The following is a 15,901-nucleotide window of genomic DNA, read 5'->3' as shown; positions in this document are numbered from 1 at the left end:
TGCTGCTCAGAAAAACTAGCATGTAGCAATATAAGTGCAAGTAACTAAGAAGCTCCAATTGGGCTCTGAAGATAAGCTAGCTGTCTGGCGACCATGAATAAAAATCTGACCTCTTTTGCTAGTATTCCAAAACATGGAGAGGGATCCTAGGTAATACGCAGTACCAACAGGTACATCATGATTAATAATAAAACAGTTAATTTATGCAATGTTCCTGGTACAGAATCTAGTTGCTCCCAGCACGGAATTTGGAGCTCATTAAAATTGGGATTTCAGGCTGAATGTCCATGCTATGAGTATTTGCTTGGGGAATTATAACTACTATACAAAAAAATACCTTTGAGTCTGAGTGCCACTCAACATTTTATGATGCAAATGTGCTCGTTTTATGAGACACAGCCTCAACACAATTACTTTTTGTGCTTTTGAAGATCCCTCTCCATCTGCTTCTTAAAACAGTTCCCTCTGAAATATACTGAACCAGCATGCAAGATCATATTTAGGGAAACCAAGATAAAAAGGGGTCATCTATTCACATATTGCATTACGTCCAAGTAAAAATAAAAGGTGGTTAGACTGGAGAATAAATGTGGCTTAGAATCAAAACATGCTCAAAGAATACGCACATTATCCTCATTTGGGGAACTGTAACTGGGGACTTCTGATACTTTGTTGAGTGGTTCTGCTGCAGCGCCATCCGGTGCGGTCCTCAATTCCCTTCCCTTGAAAACTGCTTTCTTGTGCTTGATGGCACCGTCCCAGGCACTTTCCACTCCCTTCAGGATATAGGCTGTTCGAGTCTCATCAATGCCGTATGGAGTTAAGAATAACACATTTGCAGTGGATGTCTTTTCATTCCTCAAAAATGACCCTCTCATTCTGCACTCACAGATATCCTGACCCAGTCATGCACTTCAAATATCCTCAACGAGGCAATCACAGCCATTGTGCAGAGATATCTTAAACAAGATGCCTTGACCATACACCGTACACTAGCTATCCTGAAGTAGGCAATCACATCAATTGGACAATCTGGAGATCCTGAACTAAGTGTTTCCACCAATCCAACATCTCATTCTTCTGATTATTGGGTCACCGCCTTGAGACCCTACGGGTATGTAGTGCGCTCTACAAGTGTCATTGATTGATTGATTGACCTTCGCCTCAGTTCCTGAAGCTTTACCATAAGTGAAGCTCTCACTATGGAAGTAGCTAGTGTCTGCTGGGATCCTACAAAGGTACATGATTCCTTACTCATGCTGGGTCGGGTTTTTACATCTTTCTCCGAGGATGCATGGACAGAGGTCAGGCAAACACAGAAAATATTGGAGATTTCACCGAACTGAGTTAAGGAGGGGAGATTGCTGCATGTGGCCAGGAACGATTGTGTCAGCACATTTACATATTTTCAAAAATACGGTAAAGGATCCATCTTAGAGAACATAGGGATTTTCAGTCCAGGGCTGGGAGGGTTATACATACCCTCACAGCTACCCCCGAGCGCCTGAGGAAGTCTATCGCCGATATTTACCATACAGCTTAGCACCAAGGAGGTGTCATGAGTTCCCTGAAACTAGACTTCCTAATCTTAACTGAATTTCCAAGGATCCAGTTGTGAGTGGGTTGTAGTGGTGGCAACTGCAGGGATGCTGTGTGGTTAGCAGGTTGGTCTGTTAGTTTACTATGTCCCCTAGCACTTATGGCAGCCTGTCTGTAGACAAGCATTTAGCTTCAAGTCTGAGGACTGACTATCTTAAGATAGTGTTGGGAGTGCATACGAAGCAGTGCAGAGTTATCTTCTACCATCTTTAGTATCTCCCATACCTTCACTGAAAGGCTGAGCTCAAATGTTGTCAAACCTGCTGCTAAGATCTAGTAACAAAACTTTGTAGACTGCCAATGGTGTCTGCCATAGTATTATACTGCTTTTGAAGGGGGCACTTAACAGTATAGTACCAGAAATAGAGGAACGTGGGCAACAGATCTTCATACAGTGACCCAGGTTAATGGAACAGAGACTAAACCATCTCCTCTGCCCCCTGTCTCCAACATTCATCTTAAACATTATAACTTCCTAAGGTGCATTGGTAAACAATAAAACTATTAAAGGAAATCAAGCCTATGTAATCAAAATCTCTATTTATAAAGGAATTCTAGTCCCGGGAAATATGGGTGACATATGCTAAAATGTGGTTACAAGAGGTCTCCAACAGTTTTAACTAGTCACACAAACCTTAGTAGGGGCAACAACAAACTGCCTGAGTGGGTAACAAGATGTACATTGGCCAAGCAGATCTTTTTCACTGCCATCATTGCATTTGTTAGACGTCTTACAAGCCTACAATTAGACTGCTTGTGGACTTGTTAAATAATAAGATTGTTTTAAGATATAAGTCAGTTACACTAATGAAACATCTCTGACAATATTCACTGTCAGTCAGTCAAACAAAACTTTATTTGATTTGTTAAAACCTTAAAAGTACATTTTCCACATTCCGTGAAGAGAGAAATAACAGCAGCATAACATGACAATATTCAGCACAGAGAAAGAACAGCAGCATAACATGACAATATTAAAACCACAATTACACCTCAGGATACGTGCAGTTTAATTTCTCTTGTTCCTTTAAAATGGAGTATTATAACATTTATTTGTTAAAATCGCTAAAATCTTACCTATTCATAACTTCTTCAGAATGCAGTTTTTACTACTGTTATAGCTTAGTATCTCTACCTTTATTCGGAGGTAAAGGCTGCACTATACATGTTCTTCAGCGCATTTGAGGAACAACTTAACTTTATTCATATATTTCCCCAACGCACAGGCTATATCTAAATTCTCTATTTCCACCAGAAGAGTTGCAGCTTGCATTCTGTGTGTAATCTTATATTTTTTAAAAATAGGACATAAAAACTCCTTTCGAAGATCTAAAAATCTTGTACAATCTAATAAAATATGTAAAATATCACAGGTGGTTCCTAAAGTGCAAGTACATTTCCCATTACATCCTATCATTAGGTTTCGAGCCCCGTTATTCGCATAGCCTGGGTTTATACCAATTTGCATTTTCAAGACTTCTCGCCTCAGATTATGGCTGGGTAACCGATCCACGTAGGGGAAGTCTTGGCTGCTCTCCCATGCCACTTTCATGTGTGCTACCGAGGGCTTTTGGGCAAGGTAGTCCCGATCATAACTACGGGACATAGTGACCCCTTGAATCTTTAATTCTTTTTTCCCAAATATTGTGGGGTATTGCGGCAAGCATACCTTCAAATCTAACACCCCATAAGCCTTACTTATTGAAGCTCTCACCTCTTTTGCCCAGGGAAGCTCACTAATGGTAATTTCCTCCTTATCCCATTGGGAGATTTTAGTAAGTTCCCCTAGTCGCAACTGCTGCCAGAAGCGTACAAGGCTCATGCATGCTGTTATAGCCCAGGAGGTTATTCCCAGATCCAGTCATGCTGCCGGAACCATAGAGGATTTAGGCAGCATGAATAAGCTTTTTAATATATTTCCCTCCTCTCTATCCCAGGAGATCTTGCCACTGAGGTAAAGGACCTCGGCTCCATACAAAAATTGTGGGGGGACCATTGCTTGATAGGCTTTTAAGACCGGCCTATCTGACCTTTCACCATAGGTATTATTAAATCTTTTTAGGCCTTTGACCGACGCCAATGCCCTTATTTTTAATGCTTGCAGGTGTGTGTGCCATTTCAAGTTACATGAGAACCACATTCCCAAATATCTGTAATTGGACACCCTCTCAAGCAAAACTGTACCAAGATACCACGAAAACTTCGCTTTCCTTCTCCCAAAACATACAATTTTAGTTTTATCCATGTTTACCACTAATTTTTTACTCGTGCAGTATTCTTTAAACCTATTTAATTTTCTCTGGAGACCTATCTCCGTTTGGTCCATAATTACTAGGTCATCGGCATAAAGGAGGCACGATATGTGCTTCCCTCCCAATTTCGGGTTCGCCCTTCTGACGTCTCTTAATACTTGGGGTAGGTCAGCTAAGAATAGGGCGAACAGCAGGGGGGGATAGAACGCACCCCTGCCTTAAACCGTTCCCAATAGGGATTCTCCCAGTCAGTCCTCCGTCCGTGTCCAATATTATTGGTGCCCAATTTTCTGTATGTAGTGCTTGGATAAGGACCAGCAGGTCATCCTGTAGTTCATACCCTACTAATGTTGACCACAGCTGCTCCCTGTCCACAAGATCAAAGGCTGCACGGAAGTCAACGAAACAGCAGAATAAATTACCCCTCTGATCAATTGACTTCCGTGCAATGGAGCACAGAGCAAAACAATGGTCAATCGTTGAGTAGCCTTCTTTGAACCCCCCCTGCTCTGGGGGTATTATCTGTTTGTCTTCCACCCACTCCTTTAGTAGCCCTAGGATTAACTTGGAAAAGACCTTTTCACCTATATCCAGAAGGTTTATTAAGCAGTAATTTTTTGGGGAGTTTGCATCCCCTTTTTTGTGGATTGGCCTGACAATAGCCCCTTTCCAATTTGCAGGGAATTCACCTGTATTTAGGATCCCTAGAAACATATTTGAAAAGAACTCTGCCCACCATTCTATGTTTGTTTTTATTATGACAGCTGGCAAGTTGTCAGGGCCAGCAGCCTGTGTTAGGTTTAGCCTAGTTATTATGGTCCTAATTCGTTCTGGGGAAAAGTGGATTTTTAATTCTTCACTTATTCCTGGCCAAACATTTGCCATTATTCCCTCCCTCATTGGCCATTTTCCATAAATTTCCTCTAGGTAGGTCAGCCACTTGTCCTCTGGCACTGAGCACTGCATGGTCCCTTGTGCTTTTCCCGTACAGTCCTGTATTAACCTCCAAAAGCCTTTCACATTTTTATCTTCAATTACCTCGAGTAAGTTATCCCAACATTTGTCCTTGAAGCTCCTTTTTTTATCTCTAATAACTGTCTTATATTTTAACTTCAATTTTCTGAGTTCTAATACCACTTCCTCACTGTAGTTACCTCTGAGGCGTCTTTCTTGTTTCTTAATACCGGCCTTTAGTTTCCGGCATTCAGCATCAAACCAATGTTTGGTATTGTTAGGGTGTAATGTCGCATTGTTTACTGATTTATGATTATTACACTTTAACTTAATCCGGAGGCATTCCACCAATTGTCTTATTATAACCTCGTACCAGACTATGCTCTCTTCTGGTGCAGGGTTACCCAAATTCACAGTTAGCTGATATGCGCTTAGTTTCTGTATATATTCATCGGTGATTTATGTTGTTAACCGCTTGGGATATTGTACATCTCTAATAGCACTTTTTGTCTTTGCAGGGGGCTATTTACCTGAAGTTCAACCTGCAATGGGTAGTGGTCACTACCCTCCACCCCCAGAATTTCAAACTGTTTGATAAGATGGAAATGCCAGGCATGTATGAATACCTAATCTATGGGGTACAGTTGTTGCCCTACCTTAAAGGTGCGCTTCGCACCTTTAAGGTAGGGCAACAACTGTACCCCATACAGTTGTGTTGTCGGCCTGTCCGCTTTCTTTCTACCGTTGGAACATACAAATCCCATAACCCCCAACAGTTGCCCAAGCTCATCATCTTTAGTGGAAGTATCGCAGCAGGGAAATTGCGCCCGCTCTATTTTTTATGCATCCAACAAGTCCTTCAACCAAGAGTCCATTATTTCAGGGTTCTGTTTATGGTTGAAGTCTCCCAATATTATGAGCACATCCCTTGGAAAACGGCTACACACCTCTTCCAGGTCAGTTTTTAAGGGTTCCAAGTCTGCCTTTTACTCATTTGCTTTCCCTTTCTGAATATATACATTTATAATGCATAGACTTTCACCCCCCAGCATATTATTTATTGTTCGCACTCTGTTGCCCAGTGCCCAATTTCACTTTAGTTCCAGGTGTTCAATGTCCTTGGCAATCCTTGTAGAAATCAACCTCATCAGCTCCCTGAAAGGTCTACCCACCATGTTCCTTTTTGCTGCTTTTACATAATGAGTAAAACCTACGGTAGCAGGGATTTCGCCGCACAGCCAAGTTTCCTGGAGGCAAACGATGTCATTTTTCCTCAAGATATTTTTAAAATCCTCCTGTGCCACTATTCTATTATACCCATTTATGTTCCAGGTCATTATAGATAGGCTGTGCGGCGACACTTCCTAATCGATCTCACTCGTAGAACCATCTTCCTCACCACTCATGTATACCAACTCTCTGTATCTATTCCCAGCAAGTACATCTTCCATAGCCCACCTTTGGTCATTGGGTCTTATCGTGATTTCTATGGCGTCTTTAATACCTCTCCCAAGGTTAATAATTTTTATTTGTCTCTCGCCTAATGCTGCGTGATTTCTGAGGAATGAATTCCCTAACTTATCCGATAATACTTCCTTCCTTTTTAGTATTCTAATGCCTTCCCGTAGAATCTCGGTATCTGTTTTTTCTATAGCATCCTTTATTAGGGCTGAGTGGAGTAAAACCTTGGTTATTTCCTCCCCCTTACTGTTTACCGTGAATCCCACTTCTTTTAGATCATCAGTGCTAACATATCTTAGGCTGGGGCACTTTCCAAATGAGGATAGTAGCTGGGAGCGATTCAAGGGGTTTAATTTCTTGATTCTTTTCCCCTTTTTCACCTGTCCTATTGGCTCTACAAATATCCAAGTGTCAGTGGGTGGTTCTGTCTGCTGGTATTGGCGATTCCCTTCCAACATTACTCCCCTTTTGTGCCTACTAACTTCTTCTCCTCCCCCTATTTTGGCCCCCTTCCAATAACTTGGGTGGGGTCCCTCCGCACCTGGGGACATCTCCCTCTCCCACTCTACCCCTGCACTCTTCTTTACCCCTGGGGGAATTCTCCTGGTAGCCTTTTTGTTCTCTCCCATATCCTTCCTCGTTATCCCCCTGAGTTGTTCTTCAGGTCTACTGTTACTTACACATTTCTCTACTAAATTTAACTTTTTAGTTCCTTGCCTTACTACCTTATCTGTTGACTTGTATACCGGCGTTACACCCCCCCTATTATCCTGGTGCTTTATGGGGTAGCAATTGGGTCGGGCCTTAATCCCTTTCCTTCGCCTTAGTATATTTTGCCTTCTATACCTCTTATCCCCATACCTCTGTATAAGCATGGGGCGGTAGGATACATATTCTGTGGGTACATTCTCTGGGGGGCCAGTCTCCTCTTCCACTTCTTCCCCCCTGGCCACTTTATTTTTCTCCTGGGTTTCTACAGGTCTTACAACTGAGGACATCAAGTTTTTAATCTGTGCTAATTCCCCGTTTATGCCCTTAAATTGATCACCATGTCTTTTTAGGATGTCATTATTTAGGACTGTGACCTCTAACATGCCCTGCAGAGTCTTCTGGAGCATTAGCATAACCTCGAGCATGGATAGGCCGGTAGAACCCGTCACCTCCAGGCTACGTAAAGATATGCCTGATACATCTGATCCTGCTATGTTTGGGATCCCTAGGCTTTCATGACCCTTAAGGCTTGGAGCCTCCCCAGTAATGTTCCCTTCTCTCATGGAGTCACTACAGTCTACTCGTTCTTCGTTCACCATATCTGCTCCTATGTCCTGGGTGAAAATCGACCGAAACATCCTTGGCGAGGATGATAAACGAGGTTCCGTTGGTATCTCAGCGATGTTAAAGTCAGTCTGATTCAAGGCCTCAATGCTTGATGCAGCTGGATCCTCGATATTTTGCGTGGTCTCAATTACACTTGACTTCTTTTCTGCTCCCTCTTTTCCTTTAAAATGTTTGCCAATAAAATCCTTAATGGTTTTTGATACCATCGACATCACTGTGTTTTACTATATCTGGGGTTGATCATTCTCTTTGCGCTCCTGCCCATTAATGGAAAAATTCCTTCAGGAAGTTGGTTTTTGTGTTATTTCCACTATTGTGTTCAAGCATGGTCTAGAACAGATTTTTTTTTTTTTTTTTTTTTTTGGGAAACCTTTATTGTGCAACAAAAGCGTACAGGTACGGGCTTACAACCATTCTGGCCGGCCTCGAAATCAGTTTGTAGCACAAAAAGCAACAATAGAACAGCTCAGCAGTCCCTAGAGATAAAAAGCAGCTAGTATTCGAAATGACACATATGGAAAAAGCGACCGCCGAGTACAGGATAAATTAGGTTAATTTTAAAATTTATTAGAGAAGAAGGATCAGACGCCATGCAATCCGCCGCAAGCACATAGGGGGCAATGAACACAGCAGGTTATCAACGATGCTAAGAGTCACAATCGGAAGATCGGCTGAAAAATACGCTTATCAGGATAAAAACATGTATTCACAATACGTACTGGCCATTACCCACCCCATTAACGTGGAACATCCTAACTAATGTTACCAGTAATACTAACGACAGAAACAATAAGCGAACGCTACACCTAATCACCATACTGACCCAAAAGAAGAAAGAAAAAAAGAAAAGAACCAGGAAAAGAGAAGAGAAGAAACGAGGCCCATAGAAACGAAGACGAAACAAAAAACCCCGCCCCCCAACCCCCCACCCTGCACGCATGCAGAGGCTATGGCCTACCCCCCCCCCCCCCCCCCCCCCCCCCTAGCAGTGTGCCTGTCGCCCGAGAACGGAACCCGAAATTTAGGTACAGAAAAGAGAAAGGAAAAAAAAAAAAGTTATATAATACCGGAGGAGGGCCATCCCAATAGGCTCCCGGTCTCCCCTTCCATGAATGTAGTCTCTACCCCAAAAGCGACAATCAAAGCAGCAATCACTTAGTGCAGTAAAAATGGGGGTGAAACATTACATATTGCGCTATTAAGTATATTTTAAGAACTCGCCAACCCGCTTCACCCACCAGCCACACAGACATCAACTATTAGAGAGAACCACTTAGCCCTGGCCCGTTCTTATAAGTCCCCCGTGGCATGTCCGCAGAGGAGATCCCGTCTCGGCAGACATATGAAGACAAAATGTCCACGTACGGAAGAGGCGCAACTTGCAAGCACAAAATGGACGCCGCCGACCACCGACAGAGTCCCCTTCACCGAAGACCAGCACTCCCAGTTCCAATTCAGGGGACGCATTCCCCAACAGAAGTACAGGGGCGAGGAAAGAGGAAGCAGTCACAGGAGGCAACAATAGCTGAACCAGTGTCCGAGTCTTCAGCGGCGCTACAATGGACGGGGCCGCTATCAAATGCTGGGAAAGACATCCTTCCGCACAATAGAGACGCATGGGCATTCTGTCACAGGCACCCACACTGTTCGGGATCATCCATTCCCCTCCGCATCCAAGTATAATCACAGTACCCTCCACAGACGTAGATGGGGGCGATTCCTCGCGTACCTGGGGGCCATCCGGGCGCAGCCGCCCCAGTGTGAGCACAACATCGTCTAGCTTTTCACCAAGCGCTCGGGAGCCATCCCTCCAAGTGGTGTGGAAGTCATTCAGAGCCGCAGGAATATCACTGCGGGACAGCACAGGCTGTATTTTCCCCATCACTGAGCTACTCGGTGACTCGCACTCACCCTCACACAGCACTTCAGTAGGCAGGGTATTGCACTCCCTCTTATTCAGGCACCCATCAGGCGCGTCCAACTGGTCGGGAGAACAAAGGCAGGGCAGGGACAAGTCCGGCTTAGGCAGACCACAGCTGGAATTCCGGGGGCTCCCAGAGTATAAGCCTGAAAAGCAATCCACGGCAGTGGCCATCCCCTCTCCGACTCAGCAACAGTCTCAAATTCGGGAGCGGCCCGCAAAAACCGGGCAGGAACAAAGACATAGCCGACAGGCTCACCTTCCGCTCTCCGCAATCAATAGTAGTCCCATCGAGCCTCCATGTCGAGGATGCACTCCAGCCGCACCGTGCGACAACCAGGGCACCCACAGAAAATATCCCTTTGGAGTTGCTGCGTCTCGCGGGCCGACTTCGCCCAGGTCCAGCTGGCCGCCGCCGATGAATCACCGCCCGGCCATGTTTACCAACCGAGGTCTCGGCTCCGGGTCGTTTAAGGCCATCAGTCAATTACGTGAATATCTCCGCCTGTGAGGCAGGTAGAGGCGCCGGGATCGCGCAAGCGATATCTGCGCGCTTTCACCGTCGCCCCACTGCCATGCAATGCCAGGATCGTGGGCAGGATTGTCTTGCGGGGCTCGGAAGCTTACGGAGCCGGGAGCCTACACTGCCGCACCGATCGCCATCTTGGCTCCTCCCCCGTAGAACAGATTTTAAAACAGTTATTTGGCTTTCAAATCTGGTCTGTCATTGTTTTCTTTAATTCCTAAGGAATATTCTTTGATTGCCCTGGAAATGTGGCATGATTCTCGTTCCTACCAGAGATTATTTTTTTTAACTACGTGGGTTTGCGAATGGTTTTCAATTAGCCTGCATTATGCAATGGAAGCCAGAGCTGAATTTTCAACCAGTGATAGTCAGATTGCAGAGCCAAATGCAAAATGGAATAAAAGCATCTTTTCCAATTCAAAATCTGTTCTCAAATGAAACTGTTCTTGAACCCAACTGTCAAAATATACAAAGAATTAACCCCTTTGATTTCTTCCAGGTAATGTTTTATAAACCAAAAATCCAAACAACTATTGAACAGTGTTGGACCTGCGATGGGCAAGCCCAGCACAAAGGGGGGTAGCTTGGCTTGAGTGACAAGGCGGTAGAAGGCTGTTGTGTTAAGCCGGCTATGACCAAATAATAACTCCCTGCACACCACACAAAAAGAAGGACACCACACCACTGTTATAGAAAAATACGTTTCGTTTATGTAAAAGTTCTCTGGGTTTGAAGGAAGTTCACTTAGGTAATCACATTCACATTTCTTACATGGGTTTGATTAGCTGTGTACTGGTGTCTCAGGAATAAATAGTTGGACTCTAATAAATAAATATACTAGATAAATATCAGGATTCAATACATTAGAATAAATATCAGCAATGACTGGAATAAATATCAGCAATGACTGGAATAAATATCAGCAATGACTGGAATAAATATCAGCGATGCAGTACAGTTTCCTAGCAGGTTAGATACTGATCGTTTCACATAAATATCACAGGGTCATTCTGGTATCGCTGCCACCAATTAACCACTTTCAGGGTAAACACATTACGTTTGTCATTCAATGCGGAATGCGCGCTCTTACAGTTTTTGAAGTGTTCACAGGTTCGGGCTCTCTGGGCACAAGATACGCGTGATAATCCCTTAGTTGCACTCACAACTCATTGCGCGTATATCTGGAAGATAAAGGCATAAAATGACTACGGCAATTACACTCCGCGGCCAGCCGGTTCAATGCTACTGCTGCCGGAGGAGTCTGTGCGCTTCTGTCAGCGCAGGCGGGGTTTCCGAAGGCGGCTCCAGTTCACGAGTCTTGGGACCGTCGAACGGGCTGCCGGAGGGGCCAAAACACCTGCGCGCACAGTTCAAAATGAGGCCGCATCACAGTTCCACAACAACGCGGCAACTTCAGGGGAAGAGACGGCCCACCTCACTTCGGCGGCGCCGGTAAGCGCTCCAGTCAGTATGGCACTTCTCCCAAGGGCGAAGGGGGGTTCCAGGGGCTCCGCGATCCTCCCTCCGAGCTCACTCACGGGGGGGGGGGGGGCTCCCGCCCACACACCAGCTCCCAAGTCACTCGGGCAGGGCAGAGACAGTAATCTCGCCCAAATGAAGGCCAGCCTTTCCCCGTCCCAGCGCAGCACCTCACCTTCTATCCACAAACAGCGCGTCGACGGCGGTGGGTTCGGAGACGTCCGAACGCCCGCCAGGAGGCACTTAAGTTGAAGGGGGCACTTTTAAGAGTTGCAGTCGCGATCTCACCACTGGGGGGCGGGGAGGCTCTAACTATGGCCAAAGTCTCTGAGGGGCAATTGGACACTCGCTGACCAGGCGCTGAAGGCGAGAGGTCACTGCTCACGCTTCTGACTGGAACGCCAGTTAGGGTCCACACCAGCAACCTCTGCTGCTCTTCTGCCTGCGCTATCAGCTGCCTCAGGGGGTTAACAGGGCAGGTGTCAATCTGGGGTCAAGTCCTCTTCTTCTGGTGTTCTTTGATCATTCTACAATGGCCGCCAGGGACTGGGCCTTTTATAGCCAGTGTCCTAGGATGTCAGCACGAGCCAGAAGGTTCTAGAACCTTCCCTGGCTATGTCAATGACATGGCCCTTTCAAGGTATCTTTTTGGTCATTAGGAGCCACCGTACTGGGCTTCCTAAGGCAGCCATTTTGTGTACTTGTAACTCCTGAGGGATTCCTGTCAGGTTTGCAGGTTACACAAAGTGCGCCAAAACCTTCAAAGGGTCAGAGGTCAGAGGGGCTCCAATGGGAGTCACTCTCATAGGGGACAATGGTGTCCACCATTTTAGGGTTGGCAACCCAAGTTTGTTATGCCACCGGTTCCGTCAGGCGCCTTGTACATAGGTGCCAGGAACTTGGTGAGCAACTGGGCATCAAGGAGCATCTAGCCCCATGGGACCACACACAAAAAGGTCCTGGTAGACAAAGAAAAAGCGACAAATTTTAGGAGGCACGGGGGAACAAAATAAATCATAGTGTGAGGGGACTCTCAGAAGCAGACAGGTCTAACACGCGTCCCCCCCAGCTGAAAGTGGGGAGAGCTACCCAACCCCTTGGGAGTTCTCAACACTAAGGCGGAAATACCTGGAGAGACCGTCTGCATTGGCGTGGTCAGCTCCGGGCCGATGTTCCGCCCGAAAGTCCATTCCCTGTAGGGAGATAGACCACCTCAACAGTTTTGGGTTTTCCCCCTGCATCTGCATGAGCCAACGAAGGGGTCGGTGGTCTGTCTGAACCAGGAAGTGCGAACCAAACAGGTATGGTCGCAGCTTCTTCAGTGCCCAGACCACCGCAAAGGCTTCCCGCTCAATGGTACTCCATCTCTGTTCCCGGGGAAGTAGTCTCCGTGACAGGAAGACCACAGGTTGATCCAGACCCTCTTCATTGAGTTGCGATAGCACCGCCCCAATGCCATTGTCGGATGCGTCTGTCTGGACAATGAATTCCTTTGAGAAATCTGGAGCCTTCAAAATTGGAGCGTTGCACAATGCTTGTTTCAGAGTGTCGAAGGCTCGTTGGCAAGCCTCGGTCCAGATGACTCTCCTGGGTTGCTTCTTGGCCGTGAGTTCAGTAAGGGGAGCCACGATAGTGCCATACCCCTTCACGAACCGTCTGTAGTAACCTGTGAGGCCCAGGAAGGCTCGGACCTCAGTCTGGGTCTTGGGGGGTTCCCAGGCCACGATTGCCTCAATCTTTGCCTGAAGGGGTTGCACCGTTCCCCGGCCCACCAAGTGACCTAAGTACACCACCGACCCCTGCCCAATCTGACACTTGCTGGCCTTGATCATCAGACCAGCTTGTTCCAGGGCCTGGAGAACGTCTTGCAGGTGCTGCAAGTGATCCTCCCAACTGCTACTGAAGACGGCAATGTCGTCCAGGTAAGCAGCAGAGAAGGATTCCTTCCCAGTGAGGATCGTGTTCACCAGTCGCTGGAATGTTGCAGGAGCGTTCTTGAGCCCAAAGGGCATCACACAGAACTGGTAGTGTCCATCAGGTGTGGAGAAGGCTGACCTTTCCTTTGCTCCATCAGTCATGGGAATCTGCCAGTACCCTTCTGTGAGGTCAATGGTACTCAGATATTGGGCAGCTCCCAACCGGTCAATTAGTTCATCCGCCCGAGGGATCGGATGAGCATCGGTCTTCGTGACCGAATGGAGTCCTCGATAGTCCACGCAGAATCGCAATTCTGGCGTGGTGCCAGGTGGTGCAGCTTTGGGAACTAAAACCACCGGGCTAGACCAAGGGCTATTCGAAGGTTCAATGACTCCGAGCTCCAGCATCTTAGCTACTTCACTTCGGATGCTGGCCTTCACCTTGTCCGACAGCCGGTAAGACTTAGACTTCACAGGTGGGCTGTCACCGGTGTCCACGTCATGAACACACAGATGGGTCTTCCCCGGGACAAGGTAGAACAGAGGAGAGAATGACCCCAGACCTGGCGACATTCCTCCTGCTGCTCCAGAGTTAGGGATGGTGAGAGTTTCACTCCCCCCACTGACCCATCCTTCTCTTGAGACGCAAACAGGTCGGGGAGAGGCTCAGTGTCCTCTTCCTCCGATCCATCAGTCACCATGATTAACATGACTTCAGGCCTCTCATAGTGGGGCTTGAGGCAATTGGCATGCAGCACCCCATGGGGATGCCGTGGGGTCTTGACGTCCATCAGGTAGGTAGACTTGCCCATCTTTTCCAATACCTCATAGGGGCCTGTCCAACGGTCCTGAAGAGCGCTCAGCTCTCCCGGCTCCATCACCCACACCTTCTGTCCAGGCTCCAGCTCCACTGGGTGAGCGTTGTGGTCATACCACGCTTTCATCACTGCCTGGCTGGCTTCCAAGTTGTCAGAAGCTTGCTTCCACAACTTAGCCATTTGGCTCCGGAAGGCCAGCATGTACCTCACCACATCCTGGGGAACTTTCCGGGGAGACTTTTCCCAGGAGTCCCTCACTAGGCTGAGAGGTCCACGTACAGGGTGCCCGTAAAAAAGCTCGAAGGGGCTGAAGCCCACTCCCTTCTGCGGCACTTCCCTGTAAGAAAAAAGTAAACAGGGTAGGAGGACGTCCCATTTCCTCCGCAGACTTTCGGGTAGACTTCTGATCATACCCTTCAACGTCTTGTTGAATCTTTCCACAAGGCCATTGGCCTGTGGGTGATAAGGAGTGGTGAACCGGTAGGTCACTCCACAATCCTTCCACATTGCCCGCATGTATGCTGACATGAAGTTGGTCCCCCTATCAGACACAACTTCCTTGGGGAAACCCACTCGGGTAAAGATCCCCATCAGGGCCTTTGCCACCACCGGTGCAGTGATGGTTCTCAGAGGAATTGCCTCTGGATACCTTGTGGCATGATCCACCAGTACCAGGATAAACCTGTGACTGGAGGTTGTCGGTGGATCTAGGGGCCCAGCAATGTCGATGCCCACCCTTTCAAAGGGGGTGCCAACGACGGGAAGTGGTTCCAGGGGAGCTTTCAGCTTCATCCCTGTTTTCCCACTGGCTTGGCATGACACACACGACCGACAGTAGGCATCGGACGCCACCCTCATTCGAGGCCAATAAAAGTGGGGGACAAGCCTGGCAAAGGTCTTGTCCTGACCCAAGTGTCCTGCCAAGGGAATCTCATGAGCCAACTCTAACAGGAAGGCTCGGTAACACTGTGGGACTACCAGGGCCCATGACAATCCGTGCACTGGCGCCCTGGGTTCACTGTAGAGAAGGCCATCCTCCCAGTAAACATGATAGTTCCCAGACTCGTTACCCGCTGCTTGGGCTTCAGCCTGTTGCCTCAGACCCTCGAGGGTGGGACATTCCCTTTGTCCCTTGCTCAGTTCCTCCCTGGACGGACCTTCCTCCACTCGCCAATCAGCGGGGATAGGTAAGTTCTCCAACGGAACCATGTCCTCCTCCGTGGACTCCGGGTCCACCTCCGCAGGTGGCCTATCCGCCTCACGGGGCATGGACGTCGAGGCAGGCTCCTCCTGTCCTCGACATGCTCCCTCACCAGCAGCTACGGGGCGGGTCATTGTTCCAGACTCCGACCCCTGCGACTTCTCCTCTCGAGCAGTCGCCGACCTGGTACTCACACAGGCCCAATCAGGTGTACCCAGCATCTCAGAATGAGTCCGGTATTCCACCTCCTTCCAAGCATTGTGCTCCATATCATTGCCCAGCAAACAATCGACTGGCACGGCGGGGCTTACGGCGACTCGAAGTGGACATGCAACCCCTCCCCACTCAAAGGGAACCTCGGCCACAGGATAGTGACCCATTCTGCCGTCAGCCATTGCGGCTGGATGAAGTACGCCTGGCATCACCTGCTCCGAGG

The 15,901-nt window shown here is 47.6% G+C and overlaps 1 protein-coding gene across 1 annotated transcript in view; it reads right to left on the bottom strand.

Annotated features, from left to right (window-relative positions):
• ASCC2 (activating signal cointegrator 1 complex subunit 2) overlaps positions 1-15,901 on the bottom strand; it is a 364,116-nt gene that overhangs the window by 209,561 nt on the left and 138,654 nt on the right. Inside the window, exon 13 of the mRNA XM_086943223.1 lies at positions 627-808. Within this exon, the coding sequence (XP_086799349.1) occupies positions 627-808 (182 nt within the window). The remainder of the gene's footprint in view (positions 1-626; positions 809-15,901) is intronic.

This window comes from Lissotriton vulgaris, chromosome 11, assembly GCF_964263255.1.
Source record: "Lissotriton vulgaris chromosome 11, aLisVul1.2, whole genome shotgun sequence".
NCBI classification, from domain to species: Eukaryota; Metazoa; Chordata; class Amphibia; order Caudata; family Salamandridae; genus Lissotriton; species Lissotriton vulgaris.
The sequence above is the reverse complement of the archived record's forward strand: the minus strand, read 5'-3'. Positions and strand labels throughout refer to the sequence as shown.